This window comes from Ambystoma mexicanum, chromosome 3q (assembly GCF_040938575.1).
Source record: "Ambystoma mexicanum isolate Mex_15411 chromosome 3q, UKY_AmexF1_1, whole genome shotgun sequence".
Lineage (NCBI taxonomy): Eukaryota > Metazoa > Chordata > Amphibia > Caudata > Ambystomatidae > Ambystoma > Ambystoma mexicanum.
In genome coordinates this window covers 73,016,634-73,032,268 of record NC_090926.1, presented here as the reverse complement: position 1 = coordinate 73,032,268, position 15,635 = coordinate 73,016,634, and the positions used below count along the sequence as shown (strand labels likewise).

General features: G+C 46.2%; 1 protein-coding gene across 2 annotated transcripts in view; it reads right to left on the bottom strand.

Moving 5' to 3' along the window:
* The window catches only part of COL2A1 (collagen type II alpha 1 chain), a 72,363-nt gene that overhangs the window by 18,020 nt on the left and 38,708 nt on the right, over window positions 1–15,635 (bottom strand). For both annotated transcript variants that reach the window (XM_069653178.1, XM_069653179.1), the window contains 16 exons: window positions 14,533–14,586; window positions 12,350–12,457; window positions 11,926–11,979; window positions 11,188–11,286; window positions 10,767–10,820; window positions 9,742–9,840; window positions 8,605–8,658; window positions 8,274–8,327; window positions 7,453–7,506; window positions 6,900–6,953; window positions 6,218–6,262; window positions 5,623–5,721; window positions 3,992–4,099; window positions 2,515–2,568; window positions 1,516–1,569; window positions 12–65 (listed from right to left, as the gene is read on the bottom strand). In XM_069653178.1, the coding sequence (XP_069509279.1) occupies window positions 12–65; window positions 1,516–1,569; window positions 2,515–2,568; window positions 3,992–4,099; window positions 5,623–5,721; window positions 6,218–6,262; window positions 6,900–6,953; window positions 7,453–7,506; window positions 8,274–8,327; window positions 8,605–8,658; window positions 9,742–9,840; window positions 10,767–10,820; window positions 11,188–11,286; window positions 11,926–11,979; window positions 12,350–12,457; window positions 14,533–14,586 (1,098 nt within the window). The remainder of the gene's footprint in view (window positions 1–11; window positions 66–1,515; window positions 1,570–2,514; window positions 2,569–3,991; window positions 4,100–5,622; window positions 5,722–6,217; window positions 6,263–6,899; window positions 6,954–7,452; window positions 7,507–8,273; window positions 8,328–8,604; window positions 8,659–9,741; window positions 9,841–10,766; window positions 10,821–11,187; window positions 11,287–11,925; window positions 11,980–12,349; window positions 12,458–14,532; window positions 14,587–15,635) is intronic.

Here is a 15,635-nt window from a genome sequence, read left to right as displayed (position 1 = left end):
AACGATCTTACGGGAGCACCACGGGCACCAACAGCTCCACCAGGACCAGGAGGACCGGATTCACCCTGAAAAGAGAGAGAGGAAAAAATGTTGTATCAGACACATCTTTCACAGAAGGCGTCATAGAAATCCAAGGGTGTAGCCTGGTGAATGAATGGGTGAATAAATGATTGGATGGACTGATGAATGAATAAGTGCAGTCATTCTGTCCACCGCTCTAATACAGTCAGACTCTTGACAGCCACTTGCGTTTCCCTTTTCTCACAAGCTGCTCCTGTTGCGTTAAGCGGATCAATGGAGCATTCATCGGGAGCCAGCATACCTACCCAGCCTCATTTCTGCAAGTCCGGCACAGGGCTGCACTCATGGACACAGATGGCACTTTGTGCAGAGTGTAGCCTGTGGGTTTAAGTGATGTGTACACAGGAACCGGGACATTTGCAGCTTTCCTTGGACCTACAGCAGAGCAAGATTCCCTGTTTGACTGAGCACTGGATCTAGGCCAACACGCCTCACAGGGTTATTTGCATGGTCATTTGCAATGGATTCCATGAAGAAAACGTGACATTATCAGGGTTTCCTTAAGTGCCATGTCACCCGCTCTGAGCAAACAGATGGCATCAGGCCCTGAACTTTCTGAGATTCATTCATTTATCTTAAGTGTTTGTAATGTCTATATAAGTCCAAGTAGATGAGCACACTGCTCACTGGAGCATATACAGTGGCTTCATAATGTGGGGGTGGCTTATGCCTAGTCAAAGCACAAGTATTGCAGAATTATATTTAGTGCTATGAATCTTCTTTTCATTTCTTCACCGGGGATCTTGGTCATCAACGCGCACCACAGAACCACACCTGCCACAAACCTTTGCTGGTGGGCAAAGAGGTGGAAGATACAGTTGAGAGTTCTTTGATGAAGGAACCCATTCTCAGTGAGCTGGGGGTTCATCGAATGTTTGATATCTGGGGCTAGGCTGGGGTCTTGGCGAAGTGTCGGCAGCCATTATGAGGCCTTCCATTGACCTGGCTGGGCCAGTAATTGTCATTTAGATAGACTGAACCCAACTGCTTCCCAGAGATAATGACTGCTATTAGTGTCAATAAGGATGGCACCGAGGAAAACATTTACTAGTAGTATTATGGGTGAAAGGTTTGAGAGGGCTTTGCCGACAGAGTAGACATTAACTAGTAGTATTATGGGTGAAAGGTTTGAGCGGGCTTTGCCGACTGGAGTGCAAATATGCATACTGCATAACTGCTTAAGGCCATTGGCTGATCAGAAGGTGTTCCTCCTCCTCGTCTCCTGGCTTTCCCTTCTGCACACGCTGCCGCATGCTCTGTCAAATGGCCATGTGTGTGTCTGTGTGGCAGTTGCAGCTCCAGCCACTCGCAAGGACTGCAGGCGTTTAACTAGCAACAGCTCAGTTCATTCCTTCAAAGCAGACGGGCTCATGGACACAGACATATGTATGAAAGTACACGCTACCTGACACACTGTTTATTGGTGGATCTTACCTTCTCGCCGTTGGGACCAGAAGGACCAGGAGGACCAATTGGACCAGTCAGACCCTGGGAAAGGAGAGAAACACGTTAATACAGTACCTATTTCTGACAGAAGGCACATTCTCTCTGAAATATATGGCAGCAATCACCACCTGCAAGCTACATAAACTAGCGGGAATACGGACATAAGTGGCTGAATTGATGCCATGGGAAGAAGCGACATCGATGCATACTGCATTGTGTAATTCCCAACTCGCACTGCATACCCATTATATCCAGAGGGGACGGGAGTGTTATAAAGTTTCAGAGTTGCATTTCCATTGCCTGCATGTCCTGGGTATTGCCTCCACCATATGAATACCTCCATCGCTCTTGCGAGTGCAAACCTAAAATGTGCCAGGTATTTCGATCACTAGGGAGACAGTTAGAGGCGTGCGTGAGTTGGGGTCATACGTAACACTAGTGTGGCGATGGGCGGTTCCTGTTCAAGGGCCCATCATATAGGATGCCTTGTCAAGTTATCAAATCAGTATTCGGGCAGTGGAAAGTGTCAGTCATGGAAGCTGGCATCACTAGTGTGTGTCAAAGGCACATGTGAGAGGCATTCAAATCACTGGGCAGACAACGAGGATTGTTGGATGCGGGGGGGTCACGTCACTATTGTTACACAGCGTGTCGTGTGCGGGGTGTTTACCTCACCTCACTCGTGTGACATTAAGCAGTGTCTATAGGCTTTTCACGTCACTGTTGTGACAGTAGGAAGTGTCTGTACTGGGCAGTCATGTGCACGGTTGTAAAAGGAGGTGTGACACCAAGAAGGAGAGAATGTTATGGGGTTACTGGTGCTTGGCAATGGGAATCACTGGGGAGCGGTGCAGCCCCACAGTGGGTATGTTCTATCCTTGCAGTAAATCGACTTTATTCCCTTTTCTCTCCAATAAGGCGACCTCTCTGAGTGGGACAGAGGCTCAGGCCATCACAAAAGAATCAGAAATCCCCTCCAGAACTTACTCTTCCACCATCTTTTCCAGAAGCGCCCTCGGGACCTTTCTCACCAACATCACCCTGTGGCAGAAAACACATTATTATTATTTGTTAAAAGCAACAACGAAAAATATGTAATTCCTAATCGGCTCTCAGATGCGAGACATGAGCAATTGGCACTACAAATGCACGAGCAACAAGGAGCATTTCCAGCATTGGATCAAAGAAAAGTCAACAACCTTGATTTTTTCTGTGAGCCATATCTCATCTTCATACACTACAGCATCAAGGAGCTTTTATTTTGATTTCTTTATTTATTGTATAGATTTATACAAACCTTATACAAACAAAACGAGCAATACTACCTATACTTGAAATGTTACTAGTCTTGAAAATGTGTACTACACAATAATATTGAATATTTCACATATTTCTAAAATGCATCAATTAATTTCCAGTTGCTTCTGACTCAGTAAATGTTTACCTATTATCTCTTGAAAATCGTAGCAGAATGAAAAAGTCATAGACTGTAGAACTTTTATAATTCTGCTAAAGCGTCACAGGGATACCAACAGTATATTAGCCCAACAATCCATGATTGCCACATTCATTCTACATCTATTCTTTTTTTATCGTGCATGACAATTGTGAGATGCAACTGTTGAGAGCAATCCGGGGTCAGCGGCAGTAGATTATCCCTTAATCTGGAATATTTTCCTTCTGTGTGATCTCTCTTTCTCATGATCAGGTGCTGGACTCTGAAGGATGTGCAGAAAGCCTTCAAAGGAAAGGGTGTGGCTGTCGCACTGCATGGAGCACAGCTATGATGATAGGAGGACAGAAACCGATGTGCACTGCGGAGGAAGATCTCCTCAAGCAGATGTTAGGCATCCCAAATGGGACAACGCAACCATTTATTGGAGATTAAGTAGGAGTTTACAAAGTGGTGTCATAACACCCACATGTACATTGGCTAAAACTATGGACCAACTACTCTAGGTGCACCAGAGTTGCCTGGAGGAAACCAGACTGGTGTAGCTTTAGTACACAAAACCAACACTGAACCATAGCTGGCTCCCTAACTCCTGGGGGAAGCCACATCGCCTAAGCGTGGCATCCCTATCACGGATGAAGTAGTCCAAGGCACTTTACTGAATTGGCCACTAGATGATCTAAGTGGCCAGGCCACTAAGTGAAAAGAAGCCGCAGGGAGGGCCCTCTAATTAAAGTGAAGAACTCTACCCGCATTTCTGTATTGTGCAGCATGTATTGTGCAGCATACATCAAATGCCATTGCTTACACCTCCCTTCTGGTGGGACTTTTTGGATGCTAGTATAAAGCAGTGAGGATCTACGGTGTAACTGGGTTATGGGATCCACAGAAGACATGGGAACCTATAGCAGTAGGACACTTCTCTTGTGCTCTCTTCATTCTCCACCAGTGGCTTGAGTTTGGTGCCATTCTTCTCTCTCTTTGAGTAATTGGTGTCCTTCTCATACTTACTCTGTCTCCCTTGGGTCCTGGAATACCGGATGTTCCTCTCTCCCCAGGCATACCCTGCAGGCCAGGTGGACCCTGGGCACCGTTGGGACCGGAAGGACCAGAAGCACCCTATAGGAAAAGAACACAATGCGTTACTTCACAGGATCCCCGGTTGCCTGAAGCACAAGTCTCAGCACTCGGTGAACATGATGCCCTTCTGAGACAAACGTTCTTCGGAACATGCACTGGCAAAAACAAAAAAACAAAAATAACGATGTCACACAATGCACATTTCCTCATGAAGGTCATATCTAAGTGTTATATTCAGGACTTGTACCTTATGGCAGGTAACCCATGAGGTCAGCGTTTCTGTACTAAGGACACACACACCACAGTCACTACAGGAACACATGAGTGTTTTGAGGTGTGCGCTGTGAACTGAATTGTGTGTTGAGGCGTTTTTCACTAGCTCTATCGTGCACTAAAAAGCTACCAATGTTGCTTGAAGGAGGTTCATAAACGTTCACAAAACATGCCAGTTTAACTGCCAGGTGTTGTTTGCTTATCCTATCACTCAATGGAAGGAGGCTTCACCTGCTTAAAAGCAGTGATGCTGTCAAGAGAAGTGCTTCTTCTAGGAGAAGACTTCCTTCCTTCTGCAGTTCTCCTTCTGAGAGAAGCGCCCCTCCCAAAAGCAATGGTCTCTCTAAGAGCAGCGCCCCTCCCACAGCACTCCTCTTTTAAGTACGCAGTTACCTCAGGAGGCAGTTCTCCTTTAAAGTGCAGTGCTCCTTACAAGAGTCGCTCTCCTCACCAAATGTACTCCTACATCAAGCAGTATACATCCCACAAACCGTAGCCTTACTCAGAGCAAGACTCCTCCCACAAACAGTGGCCTTACTAAGAGCAAGACCCCTCCCACAGACAGTATCCTTACTGAGAGCAAGACTCCTCCCACAGACAGTATCCTTACTGAGAGCAAGACTCCTCCCACAGACAGTATCCTAACCAAGAGAAAAACTCCTTCCACCTGCCGAAGAGTAAGAGTCCTTCCACAAAACGTTCTTCTTCTAAAAGCAGACCTCCTTTCAGAGACTGTTCTCACTGAGCACTTCTCTATCCACGAGCACTGCACTTCTAGGTGCAGTGTTCCTTCTAACCACAGCATGGCCTTCCACTAGCAGCACTCCTCCCACGAGTTATGCTCTGTCATATAGCCAAGCTTCCTTGAAAAGCAGACCCCTTATGAGAACAGTGCTATTGCTAGCTCTAGCGAAAACCAACACAATGCTCATTCAATCCCATTTTAAGAAGGGGTTTAGGATGCAATATGGCTGCATTAGATTACATTGTTTTTCTCTTTGAGAAGAGATTTGATTGATCGGAAAGGGACAGAACATGACTGCTAGGCCTCCCTCTGACGGCTCTGTTCTGGTTTATTGTTGATAAATGTACACACATTATCTTCAATATAATGAAAAGAAGGAATATCACACTATTGCCTAACTCCAGGATGTGAGCTTTGGTATGATCTTCAGACCAACTATTGCAGCTCTCGGAAAATGTGATGTCCTTTGGTTCTTTTGCCCACCGCTCTCCTTGACATTGCAATGGTAGAATTATAGGGCAATTAGAATGAAAATGGAACATACCTTAGGACCATCAGTGCCAGGTGTGCCAGGTAGACCACGAGGACCTTGGAGACCCTGAGGACCGGAAGAGCCACGTTCACCTGGGAAACCACGTTCCCCCTATTCAAGAAAGAGACAAAGTGTTAATCCTCAGAATAACTGGTCAAGAGTGCAACAACAAAGCTAATCACAAGTCTTTCATGGCACGGTTTTGTAATGTGGCTAATTGCGGGCCCTGCAATCGATTTATGTAAATGATGGCACTGCCAATAATAGAGCTTTTAGCACAGCCTGCTTCAAACTGCATTACTGAAGAGAATTCACAAAAAGATGATTGGCGACAATATCAGTGTATTTACCCTTTGTGAAATTATGTTTTGAACAGTCCGGAAAGACATATTTAATCTTTTATTACACACTTGTCGTTCCAGATTTTTAGACTTCAATGCAGAGACTCTCAGTGCTTTGGGCCATCATTTGAAATCCATCCTCCTTCCCAAACCAATTCAATGAGCTCTTAGCATTTGTTAGTTGGATGCATATGTGCGTTAGAGGTATGTGGCCATGTATTGTATCCAAATGTACTTTGTTATGCCGAAAAACATAGTCTACTTACTCTTGGACCAACAAGACCTGGAAGTCCAGCTTCACCGGGCACACCCTTTCAAAAGGCAAATGAGAAAGAAGACATTAGAACAAAACCCACATTGGATATACTTGACACAGTACACACCTTGTGTCCACTCTTTCTACGGTAAATACACCATACACAAAATACACTCAATATAGAACAAGTAGAGAGGCACTCACTGGATACATGATGCACAGGAAAGGGAACACAATCGTCCCTATATATCTATAACGCGTGTTATTACCTGTGTGGTAACTTATGAATGGGGCACATTGTTTGTCCCAGTAGGGGCACATGTACTGTCCAGATAGTTTGTTAATAAATGGACGCATGGGATATTACAAGTGACAGCGCATTCAGGCTTCCTGTATTCAGTAAAGATGACCACGGGGACTGGGGATCCGTTAACACTATCTTGCTTATGGCTTTGGCACCCCACCATAGGAATCACCTAAGAAATAGTATTCATTATCTGACTTAATCCAGGAATGCATACCGTACAATACCAGTTTACAATGTGTGCTAGGGGCAGCAGTGTGTGCTAGGTGCAGCAATGCGTGCTTGGTGCGTCAGTCCCTGAGAATGGCTCAACTAAGGCCACATTGTGGGACTGTATTTTCAGACACATGCATATGACTGTGCATTACAAGGACAGCTTTTGACTCACCATGTCACCTGGTTTGCCACCTTCACCTGGGGCACCTGGAGGGCCAGGAAGACCCTGAAAGCAAGAAACACACAACCTTTAGTAAGAGGGAGGTTTAGTATCCAGTACCAGGCATTGAGAATTCCTGACCTGTCAAACACACAGTGGTGTTGCGATCCGATCTTAGACCCCAGGGATAAGTGATCCAGACTAATCATTCATAAACTTTCCCAAAGTTCAAATGATGCATATAATTTAGACCTCTATGTGCACTTTATACATCAATATATGGACTGTAAGCATTAATCTGCCCCGCCAGGCTTTATATCTGCTCAATGCTATAAACTCTATGATTTAACCTGCTAGATATTCACAGATATTGATTACTGCGGCTAATATTATTCTTAATAAACCATGGTATAGCATAACTACTGATTGTATCTATGAAGTGGGTTGCTAATGTATACATATTAAAGTTGCATCATGCATAATGATATGTAGAGATATTTATCTCAACTGCATCTAAACAGAAATATAATTGAAAGTTGTCACCCCTTTTTATACTTCTACATACCTGGAAGCCATTGGGACCAGGAGGACCTTGTTCGCCTCTCTCTCCAGCAGGACCCTGGGCAGGAAAACCAAAGGCAAGGATGAGAAGAATGCCAGCGTGCACTGTGCGCCATGCAGAAGATCTATGCCCCGTCCGCCTCATTCAAAGCTTCATGCTTTACTCCACATGTGTGTAACATAGTGCAAGTGCATTGCGCTGCAGCCACTTCACACCGCTCTGCCACAACAACAAACTCCCATAGATCCCAGATCTGGTTTGTTCCATTTGGTGGCTCGTTTCAGAAGCCCATGTGGGCAACCAGGATAGAGGCGCTTGGCTTGTGAGCAGTCAGGAGCCTGGGGAGTACTGGTCTCACCTTGGCATGCTCGTAGAGCTCCAGATGTCTAATGTGGCCCACAAACCATTAACGCTACACCTCTATAGTCGCTTGCTTGAAGCCAGTAGAACATATATTTTTTAAAGAAGCAATGGTCAGCCCCCTTGCAACATGCGGGCCAGATGTAGAGCCCCAGGCTTCCATTTTAGAATGATGAAAGTAGCTCCATCGTCCAAACCCCCAATCACTGTAACCCCATGTCCATAAGCAATTAGGATTTCCAGCCACAAAAAAAGAACGAAGAAAGCATTACTGCTGGCAGAGGTTTTATGCTTTCTTGACATTCATAATATGGAATCTGGACGTCTAAAATGAATACTGTCGGTGTCGCCAGGGGCGCTTCTCAAAGTCACTAGCTCCTCACTAATTAGGCATGCAGTTATAAGGACCCATCCCCAGCCTAAAAGGCAATTCTGCCCAGAAAACAAAATCTGCAAGTACTTACAGCTGGGCCATTTGGACCCTGGGCACCAGTTTCTCCATCTTTACCAGGCAGACCCTAGGAAAGAAATCAACAAACAATATGTAATGTACGCGCACGAGTACAGCATTGCAACAACTGTATGTGTCAGACAAATGGCTCTTTATCCCTCCCTTAACATCTGGAATGAACAGGATCCCCGGTAAATGAACTGAACAGCCGGATGTCCCTGTATGTAAGCTGGGATTTCCAGATGCTTTAAGCTAATAGTATTGAATGCACTTCATGGTATCAGATGCTCTGCATATCAGCTTTTTAGATATAAGATCTGAAGGAAGCAGGAAATCATGCTTACCCTCAGACCAGTTGCACCGGGCAATCCCTTCTCACCAGCTTTGCCAGCCTCTCCCTGGAATGAAGAGAAATGTGATTAGTGGCTACTGTACAATAGAGACATAGGCTTGAAATGCACAAAACAATCACAGAACACAGGTTCCCACTACAAAAGGACATGCACATACAGTGCACCACCCTTAGTTGAAAGTTCAAAAGTAGTCTCTGATGGTTACGGGTGAGCCCAGCGAGGCCCTGACTGTCCCAACATGTTCACGTGAGAGCTCTGATCGAAAATGCTTGCTTCTCTGAGGGTCGCTGGCTCCTGGGGAAGATTTGTATCAACAAATGGTGTAGTAATAATTGTTAATAATCCGAACCCAAGCTTGCCACCCCCACGCTGCAGTAAAAATGCACACTACGCGTGCAATGCTGAAAATGTGTGGAGACTGACTCTGCCAACGTTGACCACTGATGGGCATATTCTTGAGTTATACTCTTGTCATTTTCAAGACATTAGGATGAAGAAATGCCAGAGGGCCTATATGAATGCATGTTTGGGTCTGGCCACCCATTGGGCTAGCTGAGGGAATCCAATATGTCACCAAGTAATGGAAGCCACTGCAAGGCAAAGCGCATAATCCCCCAATCATGAAGCACATCATCCATGCCTCCCTCATCATTTCTGGTAGTAGCACATTAAAGTCATGATTTACCTCCTCTAGGCCAATCAGAATGTTCGGCATGCAATCATTACCTGCTGCTACTGCTTTCCTTCCAGACATTCTGACTTCTGAAGTTCTCTATAAAGCTATTACCACATAGTGCTTCCTCTCGGGCCAAAGCTTGGGAGCGTTTGATTATCCTGAAATAAGCACCCCTCCCTTAGTGTATGAGGCTTCAATCGTGAACAGCAGCAATGGCAATTATTCAAGCTGCTTCTTCACTTGAAGGCAAGGGCCAAGATCAAGACGCCCTGTGAATTCCTATATTCTGCCCAAAATGTTCCCATCAATTCCTAGATGTCAAAAAGTCTATATATAGCATTCCGTTGCTTCTATCCGAAAAGCTGTGTATTCAATGGGAGTAAATAACAGTGGTCATGACAGATGAATTTTGTACAATTATGCAGGAAATAAAGAATTGCAAATGTACTCACATTGGCACCTTTCGGACCTGGGAAACCCATGACACCGGGCTGTCCACGAGCACCCTGAGGGCCGGGGGGACCTGGGCGACCATCTTCACCAGAAGCACCCTGTCATGGATGATAAAAACCTGAATGAGCACTGTGTTCCTGAGCATGCACTCATACAACTGCCATGTACATGCTTGTAACAATGAGTATCATGCTGTCTGGAGGTGGCAACTACTCATACTATGATATTGGTTTCAATGTGGGCATCAAAACCAAAAAGACTGACATGGCATTTAGGCTATCATTGAAATGATTAATCTCCTCGCCAACTAGGCACAGTCCTATATCTTAACCATAGCTTGCCTTTATCGAGTCAGTTTGTGTATTTCAGAAATATCTGACTTGGGTGATTCTATGTGATAGCGCATAGCACAGCACTGCAATCAGAAGCGCATAGCTGGGCATTGTGACCAATGACAGCGAATGACCCAAGGCCATGTGGGGGTTCGATCCTGGGGTCTGCAACAAGGCTAAATAAAACTGATGGGCTTAGCACGGCGGGGGAAAGAATGGCCCTTTAAGAGGTGGCAACCACTCTGTTGCAATAAGCCTAGTTCATAGCATTTCCCATGCCGGTGTTATAGGGCATGGGTCTGGGTGAGGCAACAGCCTGCCCAAAGGCTCTGTGCTCATCATAGCTGGGCTTCAGAGGAACACCATAAAAGGGTTGCATTTAGTTTTTTTTTTAACTGCTTTTACTTTGGGTGTTAGCTTTCTTCTTCTATCTCCGATAGGGAGTCCTTCTGAAGGCAATATGTAGAAGTTAATTGGTGCTCCACTGATGGCGACCGCGCTATCCGCGGCCCATTGGCTTTCTTTGAATAAGATCACAACCAGGGTGGTCTGAAAGGTACCATTTGCAAACCCGCTGGCATCTTACAAAACAATGACCAAGCGTGTTGCTTACCAAACATGTCCTTGCGTGTTAAAGGTTTGGGATGCTACACTGACGCACATTGAAACAGGGAGGTAGACACTGAACTTACCGTAGGACCAACTTTTCCTTGGGGACCAGCATCACCAGGGCGACCGGTAAGTCCCTAAAGGGAAACACAAAAGATTGATTAACACAGATGGCACATAGTGAGGGAACTTTCAGTGTACCTCAGTTATCTGGGGTGCAGGCCTATAAACCTTGTGTTACTCCACCCACAGAGGGACACCCGTTTTGGTCATTAGTTAGCATTGTCGAAGGCTCAGGCCCACAAGAGTAAGGCGACATCAATGTCCATCAGTATTGGCCGGCTCCACCACCAATAATGCGGCAGCATGAACAGATGAAAGTGCTTTCTCTGAATATGTCACAGTGCATGTGGCATGAAGCAAACAGGTTTAATATTGTGCAATGGTGGTAGGTTACGTTATGACGTTTGTGGGTGACCGCAGCAGATGGTTTCTTAAACTTACTCTTGCACCAGGAAGACCAGGCTCTCCGGGGCGGCCGGGGTCACCGTTAGCTCCCTTTGGACCTCCAAGACCACTCACACCACGCTCGCCAGGGGCGCCCTGTGGAAGAAAGGAAAAACATCAACTCTAGGCCCGCTGCAAGGTCAGGCAAGTTTACTGAAGGCCTGAAACGGATGTGTCTGATATTCTTAGAGCATAAGCACATTGCAAAGCAGTGGGCAGGTGCATAGGTTTGCCATGTAGGGTGACCCACTGCTGGTAATGCCTAGAGCCCCAGAGAGGCACATCATTGGGATCAGCTGCGATCATAGATTACAAGAGCGAATGTTGGAGAAGTAACTTGCATAGGAAGGGTGCGCTGAGACCTGGCAGTGTCTATTTGTCTTCACAGGACATTGGACTATTTCATGGTGTGACCCGGTGTAATAATGGAAGACCCTGGTGAAGGCGCATGTCTATATTCTGATATTTGCATCAGGTGGCATCATTGATATCCGATCATGCTAAGACCACTGAGCGTGGACCTGACCATTGCTATGTGTGTGAATCCGAAGCTAAGCCGCTGCGCTGGAAAGGGGCGCTCATCTTCCCGTGGCACACTGCCACCTGTTAATTTGTGGGGTTGTCTCCAGGTGCGAGGGCCATGAGAATCACCAAATTACTTTGACCGTTCAATTCTCTTTCATTTCTAAAGGCTTTTCGTGTTCTGGCTGGTTTAAAGATGCTTGAAAGGCTTACCTTGGGACCTGGAAGACCATCTTGACCTGGGAAACCACGGTTACCGGGAGCTCCCTAGCAACAAGAAGAGATGCAGTCAGGATTAAAACCATTTGCAATAGCGATGGAAAAACATACGTCTTATCTGGGACATCTTTATTGTAAGCACTGCAGGCAGCTGCTCAGAGCTTCTTTCCAATCAAGTCTTAATTGTGCGTTAATAGCGGCGCTATTGCTCGGTTATTCTGCCCAGGAAGAGGGAACGAGCTACGCAATGAGCTTCCCCTGCGTTAGTAGGTGCCTGAAATCCGCATCCCAGACTGGCACCATCCACCCCAGTGCGTAGCAAAATGCAACCCCCCTGTGTAAACTTACATTAACCTGTGCTTAGATCACTTGATAATCTACTGACAACAGGGACCCTTCCGATATCAAATCCACTTACTCTTTCACCATTGGGTCCAAGTGGCCCGGCGGCGCCAGGCTCACCACGAGCACCTCTCTTGCCTTCTTCGCCAGCGGGGCCGGGAGCACCCTGGGGACCTGAGGGCCCCTGAAAGAGGAAGCACACACAATAGCTCAATACACAGCTGAACACAGCAGGAGAAATGTAATTAAGAAACACAAAAAACGTCTTGGTGATTGCGAGGGCATGGCATCGAAACCGCGGCTTCACCTCCAGGGAATTGCACTGCTTTAAAGCGATAGCTGTCTGTGTTGAATTGGTGGCCGAACTGATCAAATGAAGCCAAATACAAGTGCAGATAAAAGAAAACTTGGTAGTTATTGCCACATGGCCCAGTTTTGATGTGAAAAAGTCATGTGTCTTTAACACCATCTAGATCCCCACTTTCCTGGCAAAACCCCCATGTGCATGAATACTGGATGCCTGCTGCGCATGCGTGCAATTCTCTCCCTGACTTCTGTTAACACAATCTGTTGATGTGCATCGCATTGGAGGGAAATCCAGAGCGTGCAATTTTAGTTCAAGACTGCCTCCCAGTGGTTAATAGCGCGATCTGCATGTTACAGAAACGACCAACGGGAGGAGGAGAGTGTTTGGAGGGGCGGGACTGACAATTACATTAAAACTCACTAAAGTAATAATGTTACTGCCCTAATGTTCGCTCAGTGCTCAGTGCTTATATCACAATGGGTCAGGTGCATTCGTTGTCTCTGCTGCTGCTTGTTTGTATGTTTGATAGATCCATATAAAAAAAACCCTTGCAGCAAAAAAAAAACCACACAATGCGCATGGAGTGTGGGCTCTAATAGTTGGTGCATCCATGCCAAAATTATCCATTCCAATCGGGAGACGCTACCCCATTGCTGGTTTGACTTTTCATTCTGGTATTTGTAGTCATGGATTCATAAAAGGGAAATCCATGATAACAAGCCCCAGGGTGCAAACAGGTCTGGAAGGGTGTCTCTGCAACTGTAGGCAGGGAAACTATTCAACGGATGTGTCGGAATGCGAACCCCCTTTCGACTTTTCTAGGCAGCATGGGCTACCTGGTAATGTATTGGAGCTCTTGGGGATCCATGTCAAAATTATGTTTCTGGGCCCCTGGCCGAATTCTGGAAGAAACCCTCTGAGGCACCTGCGGAGTAAATAGATTGTAAAGGAGAGAGAATCGAATGGAGGGGGCGAGTAGCTGAACCGTATCCTGAGACAGGTTTATTGGCGTCTGTATAGAACAAAGAAAATCAGCCAGCAGGGAGCTAAACTACTACAAAACGGCAATGAGGTGATAATAACACTGCTGGAGACTACCATCCGAGGGAGATGATGGCCCGTGGCCCCCAGCATAGGCAGCCTGCAGTGCGCGCATTGCAAAGGGCACATTTAAAGTACTGAATGAAAAAAAAAATAGTATTTTGCTTTGTGATAAAACTGCCAACATGGTGGCAGCAGCTCGGGCACCACTTGAGGCCCTTTTAAACTGACAGTGTGGCAAGGCCATGATGCCGACCCTGCCCATGTGACCTTGGGTATGATTAGCGGGAACAAAGTGATGCAGACTGCCCTCCCCTTAGGCTTCCTTTTCAGCTCAACGTCACTTCCTTACAGAGCAGTGCATCATGGGTAGGTGCTGGCGGTGCCCTCTGAACTGATGACTGGGCAATGGAATCCGCCCCACATATACCTCTGCCTCACTTCCCATGACAGAGGGTTTTGACACAGAGGGCAGAACTTCACTGAAGTGCTGGAAATATGCCTCCTGGGTAGAGATGAAGCTGGATTTCCTTAATTCACTCAATGTTGGTATTAGTATCAAATGTCAGCGACTTGTTGGCTTGTGGTTGAGGATTGATCATAAAATCTAATCGGGACTATGTACTAATTACAAAAAAGGTGTTATTTAAAAATAAAGATGCAATGGAATTGATAAGGGGGTACATCCCATATTGGGATGATCAGATTGTGGAAGGCACAGTCTGGAAACAGCCCCAGAGTTTTCACAGTAGCACCACTTCGATTGTGTGGTGCACAGCAAGCAACATCTCGCACCCGCGCACCTAATGAACTGGCTATGCGCAGTGAGGTATGGCTATCCCGACTGCTAACAATGAGGTCACAACATTCTGCATGCAGCGAGGCCAGAGCCGGGCCGGAGAGGTACTTACAATTTCACCTTTAGGTCCTTGTTCACCCTTGAAACCTGCAACACCGGGGTCACCCTGAGAAGGAAAGACATGGAAAGGGTTTACCTCACACGTGGGACTTTATATAGTGACTATTTCAGGACAATGTAAAAGTTTTGAACGTGAAGTAGATATTTTTCGAAAGATGCACAACACTACATCCTGTTGGTATGACTGTGGCCGACACCTAACTGCTGCCTTGTCCCCAACCCTCACCTTCCCTGTGTAGCTGATGGGGCCAATACGGCTGTGTGCGTCATGTCTTATTATGTGTAACTGTGATCATGTCAAGATGCCAGATTTAATTCCGATATGGCTTGGGTGTCTTGGCTCCATACAAGCCAGTGATGGAATATGACATATCATGCCATGCCATGTGCTGTCACACAAAAGCCAATGATGGGGTGTGACATGCCATGTCCTGTGGTGTCCCAGTACAAGCCAGTGGTGGAATATGATATGACATGCCATGTCCTGTGGTGTCCCAGTACAAGCCAGTGATGGAATATGATATGACATGCCATGTCCTGTGGTGTCCCAGTACAAGCCAGTGATGGAATATGACATATCATGCCATGCCATGTGCTGTCACACAAAAGCCAATGATGGGGTGTGACATGCCATGTCCTGTGGTGTCCCAGTACAAGCCAGTGATGGAATATGATATGACATGCCATGTCCTGTGGTGTCCCAGTACAAGCCAGTGATGGAATATGATATGACATGCCATGTCCTGTGGTGTCCCAGTACAAGCCAGTGATGGAATATGATATGACATGCCATGTCCTGTGGTGTCCCAGTACAAGCCAGTGATGGAATATGATATGACATGCCATGTCCTGTGGTGTCCCAGTACAAGCCAGTGATGGAATATGATATGACATGCCATGTCCTGTGGTGTCCCAGTACAAGCCAGTGATGGAATATGATATGACATGCCATGTCCTGTGGTGTCCCAGTACAAGCCAGTGATGGAATATGATATGACATGCCATGTCCTGTGGTGCCCCAGTACAAGCCAGTGATGGAATATGATATGACATGCCATGTCCTGTGGTGTCCCAGTACAAGCCAGTGATGGAATA